Source organism: Argopecten irradians, chromosome 3 (assembly GCF_041381155.1).
Source record: "Argopecten irradians isolate NY chromosome 3, Ai_NY, whole genome shotgun sequence".
NCBI classification, from domain to species: Eukaryota; Metazoa; Mollusca; class Bivalvia; order Pectinida; family Pectinidae; genus Argopecten; species Argopecten irradians.
In genome coordinates this window covers 32865272-32890029 of record NC_091136.1, presented here as the reverse complement: position 1 = coordinate 32890029, position 24758 = coordinate 32865272, and the positions used below count along the sequence as shown (strand labels likewise).

Sequence of the window (24758 nt, the reverse complement as noted above, 5' to 3'; positions counted from 1 at the left end):
AATGAATGTTGATGAAACTCGACCCTGAAAGAGGGACTCTTGGAACATTCCCACTTATGGCATCTGCATTGTTTGAGCTTTATTGTAAAGCGTACCATTCAGCTGTGAAGTTTACATTTCTGTTATTACTAAGTTTTGAAGCCTCCACCTATTGATAAAGGTATAAGTTGATGAAGGGAAAAAAAGACAAGAAAAAAAATTATATTCCTTTTATTTAAAAATAAATTTATTATGCATTTATTAAACAGGTGAATGTAGGATTGAAACATTGTTTTCACTACAGAGAATAGAATCTACTAGTAGTAGAACACTTTTCAACATTGTAAAACATATGCATTGTGTCAGAAAATATACATATAACATAGATTATACATGTAATTATATCTGTTACATAATACATTACAAGCTTTAAACAAATGAAATGAAGTTTAATTTGAATTATTTTTTTGTACTTTCAACAATATCAGGAAAAAGAAAACTTCATTTACCAGTATATTTAAAACAGTTCAGAGGCACATTATATAAATTATGCAAGATAATCCAGATGGACGGAAGAGAGGAGTCTTAAAGTGGAAGAAAACTTGTACTTGGGGAAATAGTACCCCACATGGTTGGGCAGGTGCCCCATATGACCTGTTTCATGTCATATAGCTATAGCCTATAGGGATGTTGTCTTGGTAAAAGACACTGCCACCTGACCAACCCATTATTGCATGATCCAGGGATCTGTACACCATAATGTGTTATTCTGCCCTGATAGTGTTGTAACTTTTTTTTACGGGCGCTATATATAAGTATGCTGTGTCTTTGGTGTACCACAGAACTGTACCATATACCACTTGGTATGATCATACTTACCCTGTAAGTGACAGGAGCCCAGACCCTAGCTCCTAACTGTGTATTCACTGCATGTTGTTTATGTCCTATCGTTACATAATACATCGCCCTTGGAGATGGCAAATCCTCACTAGACTGTTGGCTGCACATACAGGAATGTACACATATCTTATATTGTCTCAACACAAGTTCTTGACTATCAGTGTTAATACATGATAGTAAAACATCATGTCTTTTAACAATTATTACTCTGTATAAGGTTTAAAGCCCTAACATAACAAAGATATATGAAAATATGCAAGATAATGTTATGAAAATGAATTTCACTAGAAGACCAACAGGTAGATAATTTTGTAAATGAAGTTTCACCTTGGTTACTGATCAAGTCCTCCATTTTAATCTGATTATGATATATGCATTTGCCAGCTATTTCTCATCCCTTCATAATCTGTGGAAATAAAAACCAAGTTACCCATAATTTCAATACATATTCACTTAGATAATTAAGCAAAATCCTTATAAAATTTCAACGAAAAAAAATACAAAATTTTATAATTTTGATGCATGTATCATGCTTTACAATAAATAAATGTAGATTCTATCAATATATTGGCAAAAAAAGCAAGATAATACTGGTACATAATGTAATTGAGGATATCCTGGGTTTTATAACAGCCTTACCTCCAGCAGTCTTAGAATAATATAATCAAATTTTGTGAGCCCTAATTTGACCCCTCTGATTTATAAGAGTTCCCTTAGTTTCACTCCTTTAGTACTTATTGAACAGAAGCTTATCAGACTGGTCTTCAACTTCAGTAGCATTAGTTCCAGTCTTGGAAAAAGAACATGAAAAATATAATCCACATTGGAATTGAAAAATATTTTTAAAATGGAGATGATTATTGAATTTAACATATAAGAATGACAATTAAATAGCTAAAGTTCATTGACTTCTGAAGCAAGATTGTATCAATTATATTGGAAATATTTCAACAATCAAATTCCAAATCTCAGATAGCAAAATAACAATCTAAATGGCAGATATAACCATATTCATGAATTTAAGACTATTAAAAAATTGTTTTCAAAGCTTTGAAAGTTGTTATGAGCAAATTAATTAAAAATTTTCAATAGAAACTGGAAGACTTGAAAAAATATTCAGGCCCATTAACTAATCAAAACTTCAACCTGGTCATGCAAGTCAGTGCTTCACTGTGCTTCATCTGATCAAAATTATACATTTAATGATGAAATGGAAAAAAATGTTCTGAATTCTGTTATTTTATTAAAAGAAAATATATTATCCCAATAGGTATGGAAATTTATTTTATGATCATACATTTAATAGTTTAAAAAAGCAAGTGCGGTCGTTTTTAATAGACTACATGATCAGCCTTAATAGCATTTTGATATTCAACAAATGGTGTAACGGTTCATAGGAAGGCAATAGCCCAACTATTGTTCTGTTGAACATCAAACCTGTCAGCATCAAATTGCCATGAAATACCACTTGATATGCGCTTATTAAACTAATCATTTCACACAGGCAGTATAGAGCAAAACGACAAAAGCTTCTCAACATAAAGGGATGACTGGTAAAGTGTGAAATAGGGGTCTCTCGACCGTTCGCCGATAGTGATATAACACGATGTGATCGGTCTACCTGAACCGAGTTTTTCCAACGGTAGCGCGTAGTCTATTTTTAGCACACCTCTGATGCAGCAGCTGCGTGACTGCTATCTGCCATTCCATGAGTTCGTCGGTGAGATTTTGTTCAATGGGCGTTTAATCTATGTAAATGAGTGTAAGACTGCTGCTCATACTGACCCTCTCGGAACCTGACAGACATTTTTCGTTTCCAATGTTTTGGTAGCCAGCTAACGAATGTCCAGGATTATCCGTGAACAGCGGACAGTTAGCGGCTCCCGTAAAGGCCCCAGTAAATTCACGTTAGCCTTCTGAAAAACGCGACTAACATCCACACCGGTGAAAATTTCACACACACAACATGGCGGACCCCGGTGAAGGAGGGGGCTCGGAGCAGGATGATATTTCTTTTCTCCGAACGGTATGTACAAGTCTTCATCAGTGGAATTAACATGTCATACATGTGTGTACCTTTCAATGTCGTATCGATCTCCAATCGAACAGCTGATAACAGCGTTTGAACATGTAATGCACGTTCGTCGTCTGCCGGTATATTTCAATGTTTTGAGGTCGTTCACCTGTATTTTCAGGGGCGTATGAAATTTTATTAGACAAAATTAAGTTAAGACTTACATGTTCTTTATAAAGGGATACCCACGATGATGTGAACGTGTAAAATATGTAATGGAAATGAAAGTCAGGTGTAGACTGGTACTAAAGAAAAAAATCTTTTACTGATATCATATTGTGTAAGTCTAGGACATGACACCGGTTAAAGAAAGGGAAAAAACATTTGTTACTCAAATTACACTTTAATTGTGTGTTTTCCACTCTGAAAAACGAATTGAGGATTTTATTTCATTTTCTCAAGTTTTCTGTAAACTTTTATCAGTCAGCTTTATATGGCTGTGGTGCTAGCGGTTATGTCATGCTATGGGGTGTGTGGATGATAGGGAGATGAATAATGAAGACATTCAGTAATAGATCCATATGGATCTTGTATAATGAACAGAGGGGCAATCTTCACCAATGTAAACAATTAGCAGTGTGATGCTGAGGAGAGGGGGGGGGCTCCTCCCCATTAGCCTCCCTAATCCAGTGATACAGAATCAGATAAGCAGTATGGAGGGGGAGGAGGAGAGAGTTAACTGGATCAGTAGTGTAGCTTATGGTCTGTGGGGGTAATTAGCACCAATTTAGATCCAAATCACTGTTCCATCAGCTGATAAAACCCATGTTATTGATTGTCGATGGCTAATACTCCAGGTGTTAATTATTGTGTGTGTGTGATTGTGATTTGTACCTGATATCCTTACCTACCTATAGTCTTGTAAGAAAAAACTATGAAAAGTACCAAGGTAATGTTAAATCCTTTGTGCACATTTACTTGCATGTGCACACTTTTATAATGTGATTGCACGTGCTGCACCAAAGAACCCAATTGTGTTCATACTCATTTGGATTATAAACTTTTGTAGACTTTGGCAGTGATTGTAGTGGAAGTCAATCATCATGATTCAGCTCCATCATATAGGACAACTTCAACTTGGATTGTTCTTTAGATGAATGTGTACTTACCAGCATTTCTAATTTCTACAAGAGCTTCTGATTGGTGAACGCTACCAGGAAGCTTTCTTACAAGAGCCAAATGATTCCCAAAGCTGGAATATTATCTGTAATATCTATAATAAATGTGAAAACTTTAACTTGATATTTTAAATACTGTTGTGATATGTGTTGAAATCAATTTATATATTTAACTAAAACCTGAATTGTAAAAGGCATGACTAAAAAATATATAATTTAGTGAAATAATTTTTAACTGTTCCCAAGCAAATCTACGTGTAAAAATAAAAAATGAGTTTATCTATAGCAATAAAATTCAGCGGAAAAATTTCTATCAACAACTTTAAGGTCAGTCTGGTGGCTGGTTTAATGTGCACAAAGAAAGTCACAAATCTATATATGGAACCTTCAGCTATGATAGGTATTTATTAATGCATGTAAATGTATATTCTGAAGTGTGCCCTTTGAGTGATATTGCCAAGAAAGAACTGGAATATATTTTGAATTCTGTTGGTAAATGCTCCTTTTCCCCAACCCAATAAGAAGTCTTGGATTCTAAAACATCAGTTATTATTAAAATCTATTGATTTTGTTGGGAAATGTTGATTTTGTGCCATTGATATGAAACTTTATTCCACACACATGCTATCATGTACACTCATAAAAACCTGACCAATCAGTTTTCTGTTTGCATACGTTGGCTGCATTGCATGTTACTGAGTAAATATAATTCAGATAAGTACAGAAATTATGAAGCTTCATCAAAAAGATGTTTTTATTCATAGTTATCACACAGTCTGGAATACTATCTAGATTGGCCACCAGTCTCTAGAATATTGTCACTAAAAATTTGGCTTGATACTTTTTGTCTCTGTGACATATTTGAAGTTTCAAACTAGGAAGAGAAAATCTAGGATTACAATTTTACTAAGAAAATTGTATCAACAACTTAGGGTCTGGTCTACCTACCCGCAAGGGAGCTAACTTTTGTAACATGCAAGGACAGAGTATGATCGTGCTCTTCTCAACTATTGTTGACTGTAGTATGTTGGAGGCTCTGAGTTTGATCCCAGAACAATATGATTATGTGATAACCTAATGTATCATAAACAATCATAGACTAATGTACAGAAAATGGAATTAAAAGAGGTATTTTCACATTTTTTATCCTTTTTTAATTTGATTAAGTAAAGAAACGTTTTGATGCCAGCATAGTGTTAAATGATTTCAGGATGAAATAGAAGAGGTTTCAGTTTTTAAATGCAAGTGATTGAATATTACTAGCTAATCTCTGGCTGCAAGACTGAACATCAAAACACATTACTTATCCAGGGGTTCTTTCATTTTATATTAATAGACTTTTTGTTTGTGATGGACATGTCTTAGAAGTCCTATTTATCCGTACGTATTGTACATTATAGTGACATGAATTCAATATATAATGGCTGTCACTAACAGTTGATAGAAAGGTCAGCCCATAAATATGTGATGATTACACATTGTATAAACTATTGATCAGTTTGTATTGAACCTGATCTACACCAAGTTACAGTACCTACCTAAAATATTAATCCTAATTCTATATCATGGTGGAATATATACCAAATATCTTATCAATATTGATCCTGTTTAGGGGATATAGACGCTAACTGGTCAATATATTAATTTCCATTCTTATTTTACGTTTATCTGGCGTGTTGCGCCATTAATAACCAGTCATTTCAAGGATGGCTATATTTATGTATAAGTTGGTATTTCCTCACATATCAAGTTATTGGAGGCTTATCAAAAGTCATTGATAAATACCTGTTGTAACCAGGTAAGTTTAAATGTTTTGCTTATGAACTCATCAACGAAAGCAAAGACTGGTCCATTTCTTGGCTTTCTATGAAGCACAAACTTCACCAATACCTTAGATTGTCATCATAAATCATCTGTTGAGTGATGGTACCAACATTTTATTTGTGATTTTTTCTATAGTTATGAAGATGCTGAAAAAGGCCATTAATGAAGAATACCAATATTCAAGAAGTATCATTAAAAGAGTATTGGTAATTTCAGTGAAGGAAGATATCTTGATTACTTTTTATCTTGTAGCTATAACATGAAAAGAGAAAAACGAATATGCTCTTATTTAGATTTGAGTTATATCTTTTCATATACCATATTTGACCCAACAAGTACCCAGGGCGGTTGAAAAATTAAAAGAAAATGAAAGGATGCTTATTAAAAGCAAAATATTAATATTTTACAACAGTATTGCACAGAGTAAGCCATTACTCAATTTATAAAAGAAATGATATAGAAATCTTCCTGGTTTTCATAGTTTCAGTCTGTATTGAAGTCAAGGCAAATGAGATCGAGTCCTCAAAAAAAGGGAGGGGCGTTTATAGGGACGGAGACGCTTATTGATTCGAATACGGTAACTTAGGTATCGTACATGGATAACTTAGGTTTACATATAGCTTGTAATAGATTACAGAGTTACCAGATCAGTTAAATGACAGATAAAGAAGGGGCTGACCAGGCACACAACTCCTCAACCCTTGGAGATTCACTTTGGCCATACAATTTTGCTTCAATTTACATTGTGGCCCCCCCCCCCCCTTTCAACTTTCTTAGAATCTGCCACAGATAATCACCAAAGTACAGTTGTTCATAGAAGAAAAGATCTGAGTTGCCTGCAAGCTTGTCACTCATCAATTGAAATCAGCTTTATACTTGTACAAAGAGGTTATTGAAACTTTACTCTCTGTGTCTGTAGATTTTCGGCAACTGTTTTTGATGCTGAGAGAAGCAATAAGGTTGTACACCCAGTAATTCTCCACTGTTTTTATTGAACTGTGTACACACTTGATGGCTGAAGCTCTTCTACATCAGCAAATGCTTTACACATACCTAAGTACTGGGCCTGGCTTGGCAAATAAGCCATAATATTTTGAATAGCTTCCCTATCCCCACATGTTGTGTAAACAGTATACACTCATATATATGTGATGGGTCTCTGCTTAAAGTTAGCTATATCTATATATTCAGAGAGGATATCATAAAAAAGATCAGGATTTGATCACTGTTTGTGTATCAACTCCAGTGCAGGGGGTATAATTAAGGGGATCTCTGTAGTTAGAAATGACAAAAAGTGTAGTCTTGCAAATTAGTCATAAAGCATTCACTGAGTGTAGACAATGGATTTCAAGTTTTGACAGCCATGCATGGAACAGTTGGTTTTTCAGTCACATCTGGAGGAAACAGTCTATAGATAGAGTAGATAGCAGGATCCTCTGGTGAACAATACCATACCACCATTACTCCACCAACATAAAACCCTGCTGAAGTCTCCATGTGATGTAACCACCCAGTCTCTGTCTCCAGACAGGAATAATGTTAACCCCTTAGGGAGCCCCACTCTGTAAGCTGTATAGCATATATAGATCTTACTGGTGATGTTTATCATCCTTTGGGAGCCTCACTTTGTTGGAAGAGTCCATAGTATACTAGATAACATGCTATTATAGTCTGCCCCATTAAGCCTCACTGATGAAGTTGAGCCCCCTTGGGGAGCCTCCCACTCAGAGGAAGAGTTGGGCAGATAGCATATGATTCTCTTTACTGCAGGCCTTGATGTGCCTCCCATACAAGGATAGACAGGTACAGATACTTACAGTATTCTATGACTGTCAGGCCAAGCTTAGTGGTAGCTTTGTTTTCATACCATTCAGGCCAGGCTAGTTAGTAGTTTTGTGTCTATAATTTGGACATAACTTGTCAACTTATTCCCTGAAATATAAAAAATAAGAAAAATTAGAAAGCCTTTTACATCAAAGACATGTAAAGGAATGTGATATGTTTCTTGCTCTGTCAGTACAGCAAGTGCATAATGATAAATAAGTTTATTTGGAACTGATAATTATAAAATAATAATTCAAACTAATGACCATTCACCTCTATTATTCTATCATAGTCCTGTTTGTTCAACTGGCATCCACACTACTAGAGTAGGATTTAAATTTTTCTGCTGTAATCTTAAAGGCCCACTACCTCTCCGGAGCGAAATTTAAAGGTTTCTTAAAAGCATTAATAACAAAAGAAAATATATATCGATGGCTTAAGATGAGGTTACAACACCAAAAATATGCAAGATTTCCTGTCTAATGTACGATAACAGTGGAGAGTCATTTCGCTGTGTTGTCGTCTGGCGCATTTAGAACGACGGCGGGAAACATAAAACGACCCACGTTATGAAAATTAACATTTTATTTATTCTAATTAAATAGTTCTGAAGGCGATGACAAGTTTGCTTGTAAACGTATAGTTAATAACTTCTGCGACTCTACAAAATTATTAATCTCGTTTTACATTCCTATTTTAAAAATTAAAAGCCGTTTCGGAAAGGTAGTGGCCCTTTAAATGAGGATGATCTCCCCTAAGTTTGGATTATAGACAAGACTATGATGCTCATTTTTTAAGTATTCGAAATTATCTCCCCTTAATTTTGAACAACCAAAATCGGCTATCCCTTAGAGACAAGACTATTATGGATACTTTTGTTATATTTAAGATTATCTCCCCTTAGCGCTTAGAGACAAGACTATTATGATAATTCTTTGTAATATCTCAGATTATCTCCCTCTAGTTTGGAACTAATACACTGTATTCGACCCATTAAGTGCCCAGGGCACTTAAAAAATTAAAGCAACTCAGAGGGCGCTTAATATACTATTATGGATACTTTTGTTATATTTAAGATTATCTCCCCTTAGCGCTTAGAGACAAGACTATTATGATAATTCTTTGTAATATCTCAGATTATCTCCCTCTAGTTTGGAACTAATACACTGTATTCGACCCATTAAGTGCCCAGGGCGCTTAAAAAGTTAAAGCAACTTAGAGGGCGCTTAATAGAAACAAATTTGGACTTTCTTTTTATAAAATTATTCTACCAAATAAGCCATAGATCAATTTGAAAAAGAAATAGATAAGATAACCAAGTTTTTGTATTTTTAGGCTGCATTTACCCTAAAGTAAGTGAAATTGAAGCCTAAAAATGTGAGGGGCACTTATTGGACCGAATATGGGATATCAATTATCTCTTATAGACAAGACTATATTGGGTGTTTTTTGTAATATTTCAGATTATCTCACAAGAAAATAATTAAGATAATTAAAATATATATAAGTTCATAGTATGGCCTATTGTAGGAAACCCACGAGTCATGATCATTGCTCTATCGTTTCGTTTCACTGTAGGAAACCCACGAGTTATGATCATTGCTCTATCATTTCGTTTCTCTGTCATAACTTCCATAAGCTCTGAAGCTTGAGTCACAACACAAGTGATACACAATATGAAGCCACAGCAGTAAAATACATGGAACACAAAGTCAATGTATACAAAGCCCACAAATTGTATGTAACCAGAGGCTATTTACTAGACTGAGTTTAAAATTAGGACACTGTGATAATAAACCTATATAAAACCAGCTGATTTTAGTTCCCCTCATATATAAGGCTCTTTATGTAGGTGCTCTCAGCTGTGAAAATATCTTTTCATTCCTCGAACATTTAGTCCAGTTCGCTCTATTTATTTGCATTTTATGATATTTCTTTATTTTGTTTTTCAAATTGAAATTTAAAGTGCATTGTATTTATGACATTACAAATATGTCTCATGGAGATTATTAATCCATTTTTCACTGTACGCTGAAGAAATACAAAAAAAAAAAGATGTAAAATATGTCTGGAAGAAAACAGTATACATCTTATTTGATACACTGGTTTTCTATTTATATCCCTCTGTGTATTCTCTGTTGTTTGTTTGTCACATTGGAATAATACAGCAATGACGCAATTCAGATCATATTACTGACAAAAAAGAAAATGTGTGTGCGTAATACTGAGGCTTGTGTGAGGGTGACCATTCAAATGAGTACCCCTGAATACATTGATGTTACATATATAATGTCAGAGGTCAAGGTCAAAGGGATGACCATGCAGTGCCTTAAAACATGTATAAAATCAAAGAATCAGTTGTATGATGATTCCAATGTCATCTGGCGGAGCTAGTCATTGTATGTCTTGTATACAATGTCTGTTGTATATATACAACAAACAATATCATCCAATCTGCCAAATTCCAAACAGAAATAGCCAGCGGCAACTATTTCCAGATGTTGAGAACAAAAACCTTGAATCAGGATGAGGAAAGACTATAAATGAACGCTAAACTCAGTGACTAATTTATTCCGAAAAGATGTATTGATAAACTCTTTGTACTCTCTATTCTGTGTATTCATTAGGTTATTTTCTAGTATTTTACAGTTATATACTTTACATAAGTAAACATGTTGGCAAGTAAAACAGAAGGTGTCACTGATAAGGGGTACAGAGATAAGGAAAACTCATCATTAACTCTGTAACCAATGTCATGCATGAGGCACATTTACAAGCTTGCTTACAGGATACAGGCATCACTGAATCTTCACTAAGTAATGGTTATATAAGTCTTGTTAGCATACAGGCATCCCATAATAGGCAAAGTCTGTAAGCCTTGTTAGCATACAGGTATCACATAATAGGGAAAGTCTGTAAGCTTTTTTAGCATGCATGCATCACATGATAGAGGAATAGTTATGTAAGCTTTGTTAGCATGCAGGCATCACGTAATAGAGGAATAATATGCAAGCTTTGTTAGCATACAGGCATCACATGATAGAGGAATAGTTATGTAAGCTTTGTTAGCATACAGTCATCACATAATAGAGGAATAGTTATGTATGCTTTGTTAGCATACAGGCATCACATAATAGAGGAATAGTATGTAAGCTTTGTTAGCATACAGGCATCAAATGATAGAGGAATAGTTATGTAAGCTTTGTTAGCATACATGCATCACATCTACTCTAAATGTAACAAAGGTCATACATACAAGAGATTCTAACTAAGGTCATACAGGAAGTCTTGTTAGCATATAGGCTTCCAACGTATTTTCAGTTTTATTTTGAAAAAAATAATTTATACAAAAAATCTCTATCTGATGCCATATATTCTGTATCTATGGGCAATTCTGTAAGTATAAACTCATTATAATTTCTTAGGATGGATTCGGAAAAATTTGTTCAGTGTCAAATAATTTGTAGGCATTAAAAATTTGTTTTTAACATTCCGACCAAAAAATTTTCTGATTTTATTTCTTTTTGTTAGAGAAAGGATAAGATTAGGCTCAAAACAAAAAACTTCTGTCAAAATTTTCACATACCGTATTAAATTTAGGTACTAGAGTCTGCAATTTTGTTTCAAGAAATCAGAGCCTGAGCTCTTTCCTTTTATGCCTGTTTCCTTAGATACCTGTGTTCAAATCAATGTCCTTGTCTAGTGTGTTGTGTGCTGTTTGTGGTTTGCAGTTTGAAGTCTTGCAATTTCATTGTGATGGAACTTACCACTTTTAAATGCTTGGTATTCCATGTTGAATGCCATTATTTGGTGCTGTTTATCTGTGATGGAGAAAACAAAAAAAACACTAAAATAATCTTTATTAAATACCTCCCAGTATTTTACGTAACAGAAGTGATTATTCTGAGAATCGACTTTGACTAATCATGAGAGAGCAAATACACTTCTTACTGTAAATAATGAAGGTCAATACCATAAGCCTGGCCAACGTGAAGTAATCTATGAGAAAATAACTGTCTAACAGGAAAAAACCCTGGGTCATGAATTGTCGATCAGCAATGAAGTGGACAATTGGTAAATATTGTCACAGCCAAATCCCATGTAAATGAATTGTTTTATTGGCCCTACCAGTGTGTGTGTCCCTGAGTTGTGTTGGGGAGGACAGATTGCCACTTGTGTTGTAGCTTGTGGGCTGTCCATCAGGTCTGGTCATCATATTGTCTGTATGTAATCACTCAGTGGACTAGTGTTAAACAAATCTATTTGCAGTGTTGGAGTGGTATGATATTTTAATGAGTGGCTAATGATATAGCATCGCTATGGTTTCTCTTCCAACATTGTAATTTAATTAGTTAATGTGTATTCGAGACAGATCCACCAGACACACCAAGCAATGGTATATGATGCATGGTTTCTGTGATATATCAAAAGCTAATATCAGCTTCCTAAAGAACACTGGTTTGTCAGTCAAATGTCACTGATTATGGGGTTTCTAGACTTGCCACCAAACCCTAAATTGTTTATAAGATTTTTTCAACAGAGTTCTCATTCTAGATTATCTCCCCTAATTTGAAACTTAGGATAAGACTTGTTGCAGAGACAAAAATATCAAACTTTAACTTACAAAGTTATGTGATTATTTTGATATCCTAAAGATTGGTCTGACTAGTGGGTTTCCTAGCATTCATAGTATGTTTCATTGGGGCAGCACTTCAATGTGACCGTTCTGATCTACCAGATTTACCTCCCTTCTTAGAGTGGAAATAACTCTGGTAGATCAGTATGTAATGTGACAAGGTAGGAGTTTCCTGTTGGAGGACTTTGGCAGTGTGGTTCATGGGGACAGTATTTTCATGTAGGCATTGCAAGGAGACAAAAATATACCACAGCAAAACATGCCTAGATTTATGAGTTATATTTTCTTTATTGAAGAGGTCATGTTTTTGTCAGTATAGCTGATAAAATGAGTGAAACAAATGTAGCACAAAGGAGCCATCTCAATGATCTATTACATGCTGATCGCGAACCTGGTTATGATGTAACAAATGTCCTGTCTTATAGAGTATCATTTATCAGTGAGCAGGGAAAACTAATTAGGATAACAAATATTTTTCTGAAGAATTAATTACCACAGATTTTAAAGAAGTTATTAAAGTTATTAAATTACTTCCACTTTTTTTCCCTATTATAATTGCTTTAAACATTAGTTGATTAATTTCCTTCACTGAAGGGTTTTTGATAAAAGTAATTTTCATAATTTTTTTAAAAGTTTTAATTCCTTTAAAGGCCCATTACCTTTCCGGAGCAAAATATAAAGGTTTCTTTAAAAACATTAATAACATCGAAAAATGCATACCGATGACCTTAGATAAGGTTACGACACCAAACATATGCAAGATTTCCTGCGTAATATATGAAAACAGTGGAGAGTCAATTCGCTGTTTTGCCGTCTGGCGCAGTGATAGTCAACTACAGCGCGGTATTTAGGACGAAGGTGGGAAATATAATACGAATCGCGTTATGAAAATAAACATTTTTTTAAAATTTAATCAAATCGTTCAGAAGTTGATAATAAATGTAGTAGTATTAACGGTAAGTTAATAATTCTTAAAGACTCTACAAAATTATCGATCTTGTTTTACATTCCCATTTTAAAAATTAAAAGCCTTTTCGGAAAGGTAGTGGGCCTTTTAAGTTAAAAATAAGAAAAAAAGTAAATGGTATGTACGATAATGGCAGCCACGCTCATAAATAAGCGGTAACCTCGCACCCCAGCTACATCAAAGGCTGCGGCGCGGATAATAGGAAATAACGACTCGCGTTATGAAAATAAACATTTTTTTAAATTTAATCAAATCGTTCAGAAGTAGATAATAAATGTAGTATTAACGGTAAGTTAATAATTCTTAAGACTCTACAAAATTATCGATCTGTTTTACATTCCCATTTTAAAAATTAAAAGCCTTTTCGGAAAGGTAGTGGGCCTTTTAAGTTAAAAATAAGAAAAAAAGTAAATGGTATGTAATGGTATCTCTGTTCTTGTAAAAAATAATTCTGTGTATATATCTGTAATATCATACCTTAATTGATCATAACATCCTTTGTTCAGGTAATGTACATATATAAAACTCTGAAGCCATACTAATATATGTGGACAGTGTTATAATTAAAGGCATCCTAACAGGTGATACTAATTAGTAATGTAGCGTTTCTATTGGTGTATAGGTGTTTGGGTATGTTTGTACTGAGGAGTCTTCTTGTTATAGGACTATAATTCTAACAGCACATCACTGTAGGGTTGTAGAAGAACTATATAGGACTGAGAAGAACATATGGACCATATTATATCAACTGAAAAGCACAAAGAGAAATAGTAATTTGGGTACACAGTGACCTGACCAAGTCTTTTCCATGCCTGCCACTTTTGGGGTTGGGGGGAGGGGGGTGCTTAATTACTAAAAAAAAAATGTATTAATGAAAGTTTGAAGTCGTTGTAATCATCCATGGACTTCCATGCTGGAGATTTATCATTCATAAAGAAATGAAGAAAAGATTTTAAAATTAAAAACTAAAAATCTTAAATTTTAAAACTAAAATTGGAAAAAGTATCCAAGATATATCCTGATAGCTAGGATAAATCTTTTATTTGCAGTAGATACAAAAGATTATTATGGCAGAAAACTGATAATTTATTATATAATTAGATTAGCCTAATTATGCAGAAAAAACACAGTGCTTTTCTATTAGAAATATTAGCACAAGGAGACAGAACAAATGCTATAATACCTTTGGTAGTGTACATGTATTAATTTTTCATGGGCGTGTGTCTAGGTGAGTGCTATTGTCCTTAACGCTAATTATTCACAGAGAATGCAAAAACTTCCCTCAGCATCTCACTAATACCTATATAATTAGTTGGCTCCAAAAATGTTTTTGTTACGAAAAAATTCTTCCCTGGTGAATTGGGGTTCTTAATCATGATGGAATATCTATGGAAGAGAGGGCACGTCAACAGTTGATAACAGTTACTGTGCCACTTGCATCTGGGTATAGTGTTGTCCAAGAACATCCGTGGTGTAGCATTGAAAATTACAGGTAGGAAGGCAGTTATTGTTGCATAACAAGTAATGAATGTAAAAATACAATGGCATTCACACTTGACTGCATCTCATTATGTGCATAAATATAAATACATGCATACACTTGGTTGTCTTTAAAAAAAATCTATTATTACTTTATTAGTTGTAATTGAAATTAAGCATTGTAAATGCAGAGCTAATTTACACACCTCCTCCTTCATCATGTTTATTTGTCAGGATTTGCCTGCACAAGGTCTACTGTGTCCTGCAGGGGAAAACCTACATGGCCAGGTATTAAAGTTACCATATAGGTATATACAAAGAGAAATGTGATTACAATTTACATAGAAAACAAGCTAATTCTTGACTTGACAGAAACTTTATAAGTTTGACTTAAACAAATCATGAGCATTTAATTAGTCCACCAGAATTTGGAATATTTGACAGCTATAATTAAATATTTAAAAAAAAAAACCAACTATTTTATTCGATTTTCCAACATTGGTGAACCCATTCACATGTGGTTTGGTTACCATGACAAGCACAATATCCTTGAACGGACAAATGGTTACCATGCCAGCCGCGGTATCCTTGAAAGAACAATACAACTGTCTTTTTAACTGCCAGAAAGGAGGAAGACAAGTCTAGGATGTTTTTGCATAATGCATTGCAATGAGTTCTGTGATTCACTGAGACAGGAGAAGATTTATAGACGGAATTGTTCTATCATCGTCGACTGTCAGAGTCAGAGATCTCTGGCATTAGACAAGGTTCAATTGCACTTTTTCGAGACTCAGTCTCGCCCTGTACATGATTATAATAGGCAATAATGCAGTCTCTGTTTGGTACAGATCTTACGATTGAAGTGGTCTGTATTTAAGAGCCAGGAGACAATGATTGATTATGGATAATAAAACAAGTATGGACAGGCTGCTAATTAATGCAATGATGAAAATATGAAAAACTACAATATTTCCTAGAAATTAGTTCATGCAGTAAACAAAAACTAGTCAAAAGACAACTAAGATGAGAGAAAGAGGAAAAAGCAGAATAAAATTCTGGAAAAGTACATTTGATCTCTCTGATCCTAGAGATTAAGACTTTCGTTTTGAGCTTATATTCTTTGCTCCATTGATTGAGTTATCGTTTCATTGAACATATCCCAGTGTTCCATATTGATCTAATCATTATTGTGTCCAGTTGAGATGTTAGTCCATCAGGTCCAATCAGGTAATAACCAGATAAAATCAATGAGGACATGCTCGAGTCACACACTGGCCAAGTCTCTATCACTGCTTATATCACCTGCTGCGGGTGGTCATGACCCTAGAATGGCCCTGCTCTGTGTGTATGTACACAGGATGTCCAGGATTACCTTACATAATGATATAACCAGAGGGGTGTGCAGATTAATGTGTCCTTAATTGAGCTGCACATCAATGGTGCTTACTGCCAATCCAGACGTAAACTCACTTGGGATGCACTAGCTTTGCTAATGCTGGATTTACTGAATGAAGCAAATCACTGTTTATGTGAATTTGATTAATCAATTTTATTAAAAACAAATATTGATTGCTTGTTGCAGAACTTTTTTAAGTCCTAACAATAGCTAAGGTCATTTAGGGCCAAATTATTATCTTTAAAAATTGCAAGAACAAATTGGTCATACTTTAAAAAAAAAGGCGATTTTTAACCATTGAAAGTTAAGCCTATCTATTTATCCATTGGATGATTTTGATGATCCATATGAATCTTGTTTTGATTAGTTGAATGCCATATTAACAGCCAGGCCATGTCATTTAAGGATGTGTCGGGGTTTGGAGAAAAGGCAGAGTATCCATGAAAAATCACCGAACAGCAGTCATTATCTGGTAACTGCCTCACATGGGATTCAAACTTTAGACCCAGTGTGGTAATATGTCAGGACAACTTAATTACCACTCAGCCCCTTCCATGAATCGTCTGCTATGCTGTTGCTTTAAGGCTTAAGGCTCAAGAGACTTAAGCAATTGAGATATAAACATGCAGTTGAAATTTTAAAAAAAATATTAACGAAATATTTTTTTTTCAAAAATTGTTTCTGAGACATCCCCTAGTTATGACAGTGTGGTATCTAAGGAAGTGGCAGCCATTTTTCTTTTGCTCTGCTTAGTAACCTTCACTGGCCAACCCCCTATATAAAGCACGGACACTTGACACACGTGTATCATTCTAAACATATCTTGTCTCAGATACACATGCCCGATATTGCAAATAACAATGTCAAATTGAAAATAAACACTGCACTCACCTGACAATATTTCATTGAAGTAATAGATGGATGTGTTGTCAGCTATATCCCAACATATTTCCAATACGAACTAATACAAACACTTCAATATACACTAAGTTTTATCTGTGATTATCTTGTGAGGACTTTGCTGGTGGACATATCTGACTGCTAATTGGTGTGGTTATTTCTGGCGTTTGGTCGTTCTTCGACCCAGTATATAGCCCTAGATATAGACAGAATATTGATTAAGACTATAAAAGGAAACTTTATATCTCCACTTATAGAAATAGGGATTGGTTTTTATAGCAATCAATAGTCACATTCTTACACAAGATCTTACAACAAGTATTTTTATTTGAATCGATAACAGATTATGTAGACATCATACAGCCGTCAGCACTTGTTTGTTTGTCAGTAATACACTAGACTTTATATCGTTTGTTTAGTTTTTACATGGATAGTGGGTATATATTTAACTTTGACTACTTTATTTATTTGAGATGATATTGCAGATTATCGTCACAACCGGGGATTTCATAAACGATTCTTGGAAAAACGAGTATACTTATTTTTAAAAAAATCATGTTAATAATTTTAACTTGCATTGTCAGCTTTAAGGCTCAAGAGACTTTAGCAATTGAGATATATGGTGACTGAAAATCATGTGTGATAGACTCACTTGTGGAAAATATTCTTCTAATGATTTCTTGGTTACTCAGGGTATTCATATATCCATTTACTACTGCTTTATCACCAGGAATTGTTTCTGTATCTTAAGTTGCTATAATTTTCCTAGTGCCATATTCAACATGTCTATTCTTTAGTCTATATTTTTTATTCTTTAGTCTGTATTGTTGAATCTTTAGTCTGTATTGTTTATTCCTTAGTCTGTATTGTTTATTCTTTCATCTGTATTGTTTATTCTTTAGTCTGTATTGTTTGTTCTTTAGTCTGTATTGTTTATTCCTTAGTCTGTGTTGTTTTAAAACAGTATGATCTGTGATTATCTTGTGAGGACTTTGCTGGTGGACATATCTGACTGCTAATTGGTGTGGGTTATTTCTGGCGTTTGGTCGTTCTTCGACCAGTATATAGCCCTAGATATAGACAGAATATTGATTAAGACTATAAAAGGAAACTTTATATCTCCACTTATAGAAATAGGGATTGGTTTTTATTGCAATCAATAGTCACATTCTTACACAAGATCTTACAACAAGTATTTTATTTGAATCGATAACAGATTATGTAGACATCATAGAGCCGTCAGCACTTGTTTGTTTGTCAGTAACACACTAGACTTTATCGTTTGTTTAGTTTTTACATGGATAGTGGTATATATTAACTTTGACTACTTTATTTATTTGAGATGATATTGCAGATTATCGTCACACTTTCAATTAGATGGTACTGTCACCTTAAAAAACACATTTTCCAATTTTTTTTTGAATTTTTTTCGATTTAAGACCAATAACCCTCCACCTCTGAATTTGAGTTTGAATCCCGCGTTTGGCTGTTGCCAGGTACTGTTTGCAGGTTGGTGGTTTTTCTACGAGTACTCTGGCTTTTCTCAATCCACCTCCTAAATCTGGCATGTCCTTAAATGACACTGGCTGGGTTTTTTTTAAACAAACACAAGCAAAGCTTCTTTATAAATTCTTATCAAGGTGGAGATGTAAGAGTTATCAAGGTGGAGATGTGAGATGTAAGAGTTATCAAGGTGGAGATGTGAGATGTAAGAGTTATCAAGGTGGAGATGTGAGATGTAAGAGTTATCAAGGTGGAGATGTGAGATGTAAGAGTTATCAAGGTGGAGATGTGAGATGTAAGAGCTATCAAGGTGGAGATGTGAGATGTAAGAGTTATCAAGGTGGAGATGTGAGATGTAAGAGTTATCAAGGTGGAGATGTGAGATGTAAGAGCTATCAAGGTGGAGATGTGAGATGTAAGAGTTATCAAGGTGGAGATGTGAGATGTAAGAGTTATCAAGGTGGAGATGTGAGATGTAAGAGCTATCAAGGTGGAGATGTGAGATGTAAGAGTTATCAAGGTGGAGATGTGAGATGTAAGAGCTATCAAAGTGGAGATGTGAGATGTAAGAGTTATCAAGGTGGAGATGTGAGATGTAAGAGTTATCAAGGTGGAGATGTGAGATGTAATAGTCTTATCGTCTTGGAGAACAAGAACATACCCCATAAAGATGTAAACACCTTCCTCGGAATTGTCAGACTTAAAAGTTCTTACGACATGCCTGTAAATTGTAAAACCACATGACATGTACACTTAAGGCTTAATGTTGGTGAAATCACTGTTACCATGAATTAGACAAGCAAGTTCCTCAACAACATAACTCATCGTAAAAAACAGGGAAGTGTGATACCGTAAAGTACATCAGCTAAATTTCATTAAGTGAATTTTCTCCAGTTTAAATCTGCTCAAGTGTTAGCTAATGAATTTCCTGTCAGCTTAGAGCCAAGAGCGCTAGTTGTTCATGACATGGTAAACCGTTTACAAAATCCCGTCTGGATTCGCAGTGTTGAGATAATTCTTAACAACTGATTTTGCTCAAATACCAGGATATATTAATAATTTTTGCTCCATGATCAAAGTACAGTACACCTATCACTAAAGACCACACAAGGGATACAGAAAAAAATGTTAATATAGACTTTATATACAAATAGGGTTGATACCCAGGGACTCCAAGAAAGTGGTCTTATTAAGCAGGTGGTCTTTATACAGAGGTGACAACTAGGGCAGATTAAGCAGGTGGTCATTATACAGAGGTGTCCTCTAAAACAAATTTTACTGTATATAACAGTGTGTTATCCTTTATTTATGAACTAATATTTTGTAAGAGTAATATTAATTATACAGGATGATACAATAAAATATCTGTAACATTACTGATGTAGACATCAGCTAAAAACCAGCTTTGAATTAAATTTGCAGATTTTATCTCTTATTACCTCTCTATTACAATATTGAATTTTATAGAATTTCTATTACAATAATGAATTTTATAGAATTTCTATTACAATATTGAATTTTACAGAATTTCTTTTACAATATTGAATTATAGAGGATATTCTCTTTCGATATGTATGTTTATTGGTTTTCCTTTGTCCTGGAGGTTAATTTATTTAGACTGTCCATTCAGACTACAAATAAAACCTTTATCCCTATAGCTTAAGTCAATATATCCAGCTGAAGGGCCCAAAACATCCCCTACTAGGGGGCCAGTGAGCGGCTGCTATGGAGACAGTTAGATGTACATCACCTTGTATGTAACCTCTTTTCCTATAATCGGATCTCCACAGGACCTCTGTAAATTGGCTTAGCCCATGTTTGTCCAACACAAACTATTAGCACTAGTGCTTCTTTGATTTTTGATAGGATTAGTTTTATTCCATTGAACAGAAGTAAAACTGATAAAAAGACCTTTATGTCTTTAGGTCTGGTAGTATTTTGATTCTGTAATATTATGTAACCATGGTAAATGGTAAACTACATGGAGACAGATTTAGGAGTTAAAAGTCTGACGGGGATGAGACATGACCAGTTTGGGTGACAGAACTGGACAGTAAAGTCATGGACGATCTTCTCCATCCCCAGACAGAGGCAGACAGCAATAACGGTGGTAGTGAGATATTAACTGGAGTTATCACCACCAAAAATAGAGGGCCAGAATGGAGAACCGATATCTACAATGTGCTCATGGTTGTAGGTGCACTTTTTACATTACTATAAACTAATTAAAGACTTCCTTAATTAATTTATCACATGTCATTACCAAACTGATGCTACCCTTAATTATATTATGAATCTGGTATCCTTTCATGTACAAAATGTAATTGATAAAAAAAGTGCTTTGTGAAATATATTATCAATTAGCACTATTTTACAACCATATGATGATTTTGGTGGAAAAATGACATGAACATTAGAGAATATCATAATGTGCAAGTTAATGTATAGTTGTTCAGTGTAATAGCTTTTTTTTTTTCAAAAACTATATAGCTTCATGAAATATAGGATTACTAGTGATATGGTTATTCTACAAGAATTTTATGACTTGACTATAAAAAATGAAATGAAAATTAAATAAATATTAGATTGGGAATGAAACAACATGTCACAGAATTACACACGACCACATGCTCGGTTGTAGATAGGAAGTGAAATATTTCTGCTTTGCATGACAATAGTAATTTGTGATAATGATTTATGGCTTTGATGTAACACTTTATTGGGCTTATGTAGATGTAGACCTGCAGAATGTTTTGGTAGAACTCTTGAACTATCATAGTCAAAATGAAATATACCATTGATTAAGTAGAAGAAAAAGCTATATATATGACCAGATACTGAATTACATTGATGGAGATTGAGTAATGGGGAAAGAAAAGAGAACCACTTTGTGTATATGTGGGTTACCTGACGGGATGTACAATGGCACATTCTAATATTTCAAATGTTTTTCATTATTATAAAATTCTTTCTGGTTATGTAAATGGTGATGTTTATACAATTTTAAAATATATGCGTATGAGCGAATATAAGGGGGAGAGGGTATGGATTGGTGAAATTATAATCTCCAATTCCAGAAATGGTGATCATATGACCTCTGCTCATTTTTGTGTCATACACGTACACCACCTTTTATTGATTGTACAGGTTCATTGGCACCAATATCCGGGGCATTTTTTATTATTAGTATGGATGATAAAGCTGTCTGGCTCTGTAACGATGTCTACCATTTATGTTCAGTTATTGTCTGTTTTATTGATACTGTCAGAAAACTTGTGAAGTAACATCTCCTAGCAACAAGAGAAATCACTATCAGATACCCAGCTTACAGTAGGCCATGGGTACTAGACTGGCATGTAAAATTTACGAGATATACATAACAGAATAAAAGGCATCTTTATTGAACACAAAGATGCTCTTTGCTGTTTGTTATACATTTTGTAAAACATTCAGCTAGAGAGATAAACATGTGCAGTTGTCAGGTGCATGCTTCCTCACATGCAGAAGGTTAAAGGTCATGCAGGTGCATAGGTCATGAGGTTTCAGTACAGTAAGGTGTCTTATGTAGTTCACTTGTACTGACTGCTTTTAGCAGCTATTTCAATCATATGCAATTGCCAATCTATAGTTGTATCAGATAATTATCATAAAAGATATATGTCAATGAGACAGTATAAGTCTAGTAATAACTGGGGTTTTGTAAGCAATAAAGCAGTCGTTTCCTAACTATAAAAGATTTAATAAGTTGAGAGAACTAATTAATCTTTTTTGTCAATAAAATATTTGGAAATTGAAAAAAATGAATGGCTCTAGACGACATAATGTTTCTCATCGGTTTTGTCTTGGACGTCATATTTAGGGTTATTGGTATTGGTGTTTATGAGATATGTTTTGACGACAAAAACCTGGGGTAACAAGATTTTTCTATTGTTAATCTGAATTTGAAGAACATAAATCTCTAGTTCTCCAAGCCTCCATTAGCTAGGCTGTATGTGTATAGTGGTCAGCATGTTTGAAACTGCTTTAATTACTATACACTAATGGACAACTTTAGTAGAAATTTAATGTTGAACATTTGATTTGTATTCAGGGACTAGTTAAAATCCCCAATCTATATGAATAACTTTGTAGTGTATTGACAGAATTTAACTACATATATAAGATAAGCTGACCTGAAATGTCAAGAGAATCCATTGTATTCTGGGTGTGACTTTAATTGCCATATTTTGTCATAGGAAAAAACCTGACACAATTTCAAAGATTTCATCATTTGATCATGAATAGACAAATGTTTGCAGTATTTCTATTACACTGTTCAGTAATGTTTCATAAACATTCTTCAATAGGCAAAATTAATGATGAAAGAATAGGTGTCAAAATTCTTTTATCACTTTTTGACTTATGCAGACGTCAAACTGGAGAGTACTGGATGTTAACTTGTAACCTTTGGCGTACAAAGTTGCTCTTTTAATGGTTTAGGTAAAGGAGAATCCCTCTGCTAGATTGAAGCTAGATAGTGACAATACACTATGTACACCATTAACAATTAAACTTGCTTTAAATCAAAGTCACAAGGTCAAGGTCATTTGGACAGAATCAAGGTCACAGATTTATAGGCTAGATCAAAGGTTAATTGGCAAGGTCACAGCTACCAGAGTCAGACACTGGTGCTAATGTTCAGGGTAAGGTAAGCTATCTCCATATTTGGTACAGCAGTGATCAGTGAAATAAATGAGTGATAAATATTCAGGTTTGTGGTTGAGTTAGAAACTGGACTCTCAGGACAGACAGACCTGTAATGTTGTGACTCCCTCATACTATGGTACAGACCTACAGACCTGGCTGTCGGTAACCGGGGACATCAGGGCACATCAATAATGCACAATATTCACCGAGATGTCCCTCTGGGAATGATGATATTTGTATGGCAAGACATGCTTCCTGTTCTGGTGTAATGAACGTAACACATCAGTACACAGGAAAGAATCGCTGTTCATAGTCGCTATTCACAGTTTCTATAACAGGTTATGTCTGTGGGTTACGGGACGGTATTGTCAAAGGGACAAGTAGCATTTTCAATTTCCTGTCGGGAGAAGGTTTTTACGTGCATTTAGGTAAACTAAGAGTAGTGTTGTAATGGCTGAAGTGTGTTGGTGAAATCAGCCTATTGGAGTATTGTCTCTATCATTGGTGTTGGATTGCAGAAGACAAACTTTATAGAATGAAGAGCAACATGGTTTGAAATCTGTATCGCCTTAATTCTACTGGTCCAGTTAATCCACACTTATGATTTCCTAAACAGACTAGTTTGATTTTTTACAGATGTAAATGTGAAATGATTAAGAATGACCAATTTTGCTCGAGTAATAAATTCTGACTTACAGATCCAACTAAATTTGAGTATTTACATGGAAAGAGTTGTTTTATGAAAGGAGCCTAGGAGCAGTTTGCCAGATAGCTGGTTGTAGGTTGTTGTTTTATTTTTCTGTAACCCTTGCCTTTCCTTAATGATAAGACCTGGCAGTCCTTATTTGACTTTAGTTATTTATAGTTTGTAAAAACTCCTAGAACAGATCCAGCATTACCTACTGTTTACTAGTAAGGTTATGACAGATGATTAAGCATCATCAGAAATTGGTGAGATTTCAATCATAGCTTCCTGATGATGATAGCGGTTGTGTAGTGCCTGTTGTGTCTCTTAGTTCATGCTATACATCCTAATTAGCACCAGTTACTTCATGGTGAAAAGTTCAAGTACTCCTCAATTTACTCCTCAGGTGCTCATTAGCAGGCGCCCCCATAGGAAGGAATGGCCAAAAGACATTTGACTTCTGATTGATTGGTAACAGTGTTGTCTGTTGACCTGGTGAGCAGTGGAATAATATGATCTGTACATGTAAAGGAAATACATACCAATTGGTCACCTACACTGGGAACTGTATAGTCACACAATGGCTACATAAATGTTTAAAATTGATCTGCTACCTTGCTCAACAGCACTTTATTCCAAGATGATGATTGACTTTGTATATCTATCTCTCTGGTAAATCACTTGGCCCTATTGGTGTAATGTGAACAAAGTGGACTTAGGAATGATACATTTTTAGTTGTCATGTTATTGGTGAAGATATGAAACTTAATTGCTTTAAAGTTTCTAA

The 24758-nt window shown here is 34.5% G+C and overlaps 1 protein-coding gene and 1 long non-coding RNA gene across 3 annotated transcripts in view; one reads left to right on the top strand and one right to left on the bottom strand.

The window, feature by feature from the left end:
* LOC138318287 (uncharacterized) overlaps positions 1-24758 on the bottom strand; it is a 30812-nt gene continuing 6054 nt past the window's right edge. Inside the window, exons 2-5 of one of the 2 annotated variants that reach the window (XR_011207862.1) lie at positions 11487-11540; positions 1207-1285; positions 859-979; positions 1-148 (exon numbers count right to left, since the gene is read on the bottom strand). This is a non-coding gene — a long non-coding RNA (uncharacterized lncRNA). Of the gene's footprint in view, positions 149-314; positions 980-1206; positions 1286-11486; positions 11541-24758 lie in introns of those variants that run through there. The other variant, XR_011207861.1, reaches the window with a different exon arrangement.
* LOC138318283 (ryanodine receptor-like) overlaps positions 2520-24758 on the top strand; it is a 109230-nt gene continuing 86991 nt past the window's right edge. Inside the window, exon 1 of the mRNA XM_069260490.1 lies at positions 2520-2905. Coding sequence (XP_069116591.1) covers positions 2846-2905 — 60 coding nt within the window. The 5' untranslated portion in view covers positions 2520-2845. The remainder of the gene's footprint in view (positions 2906-24758) is intronic.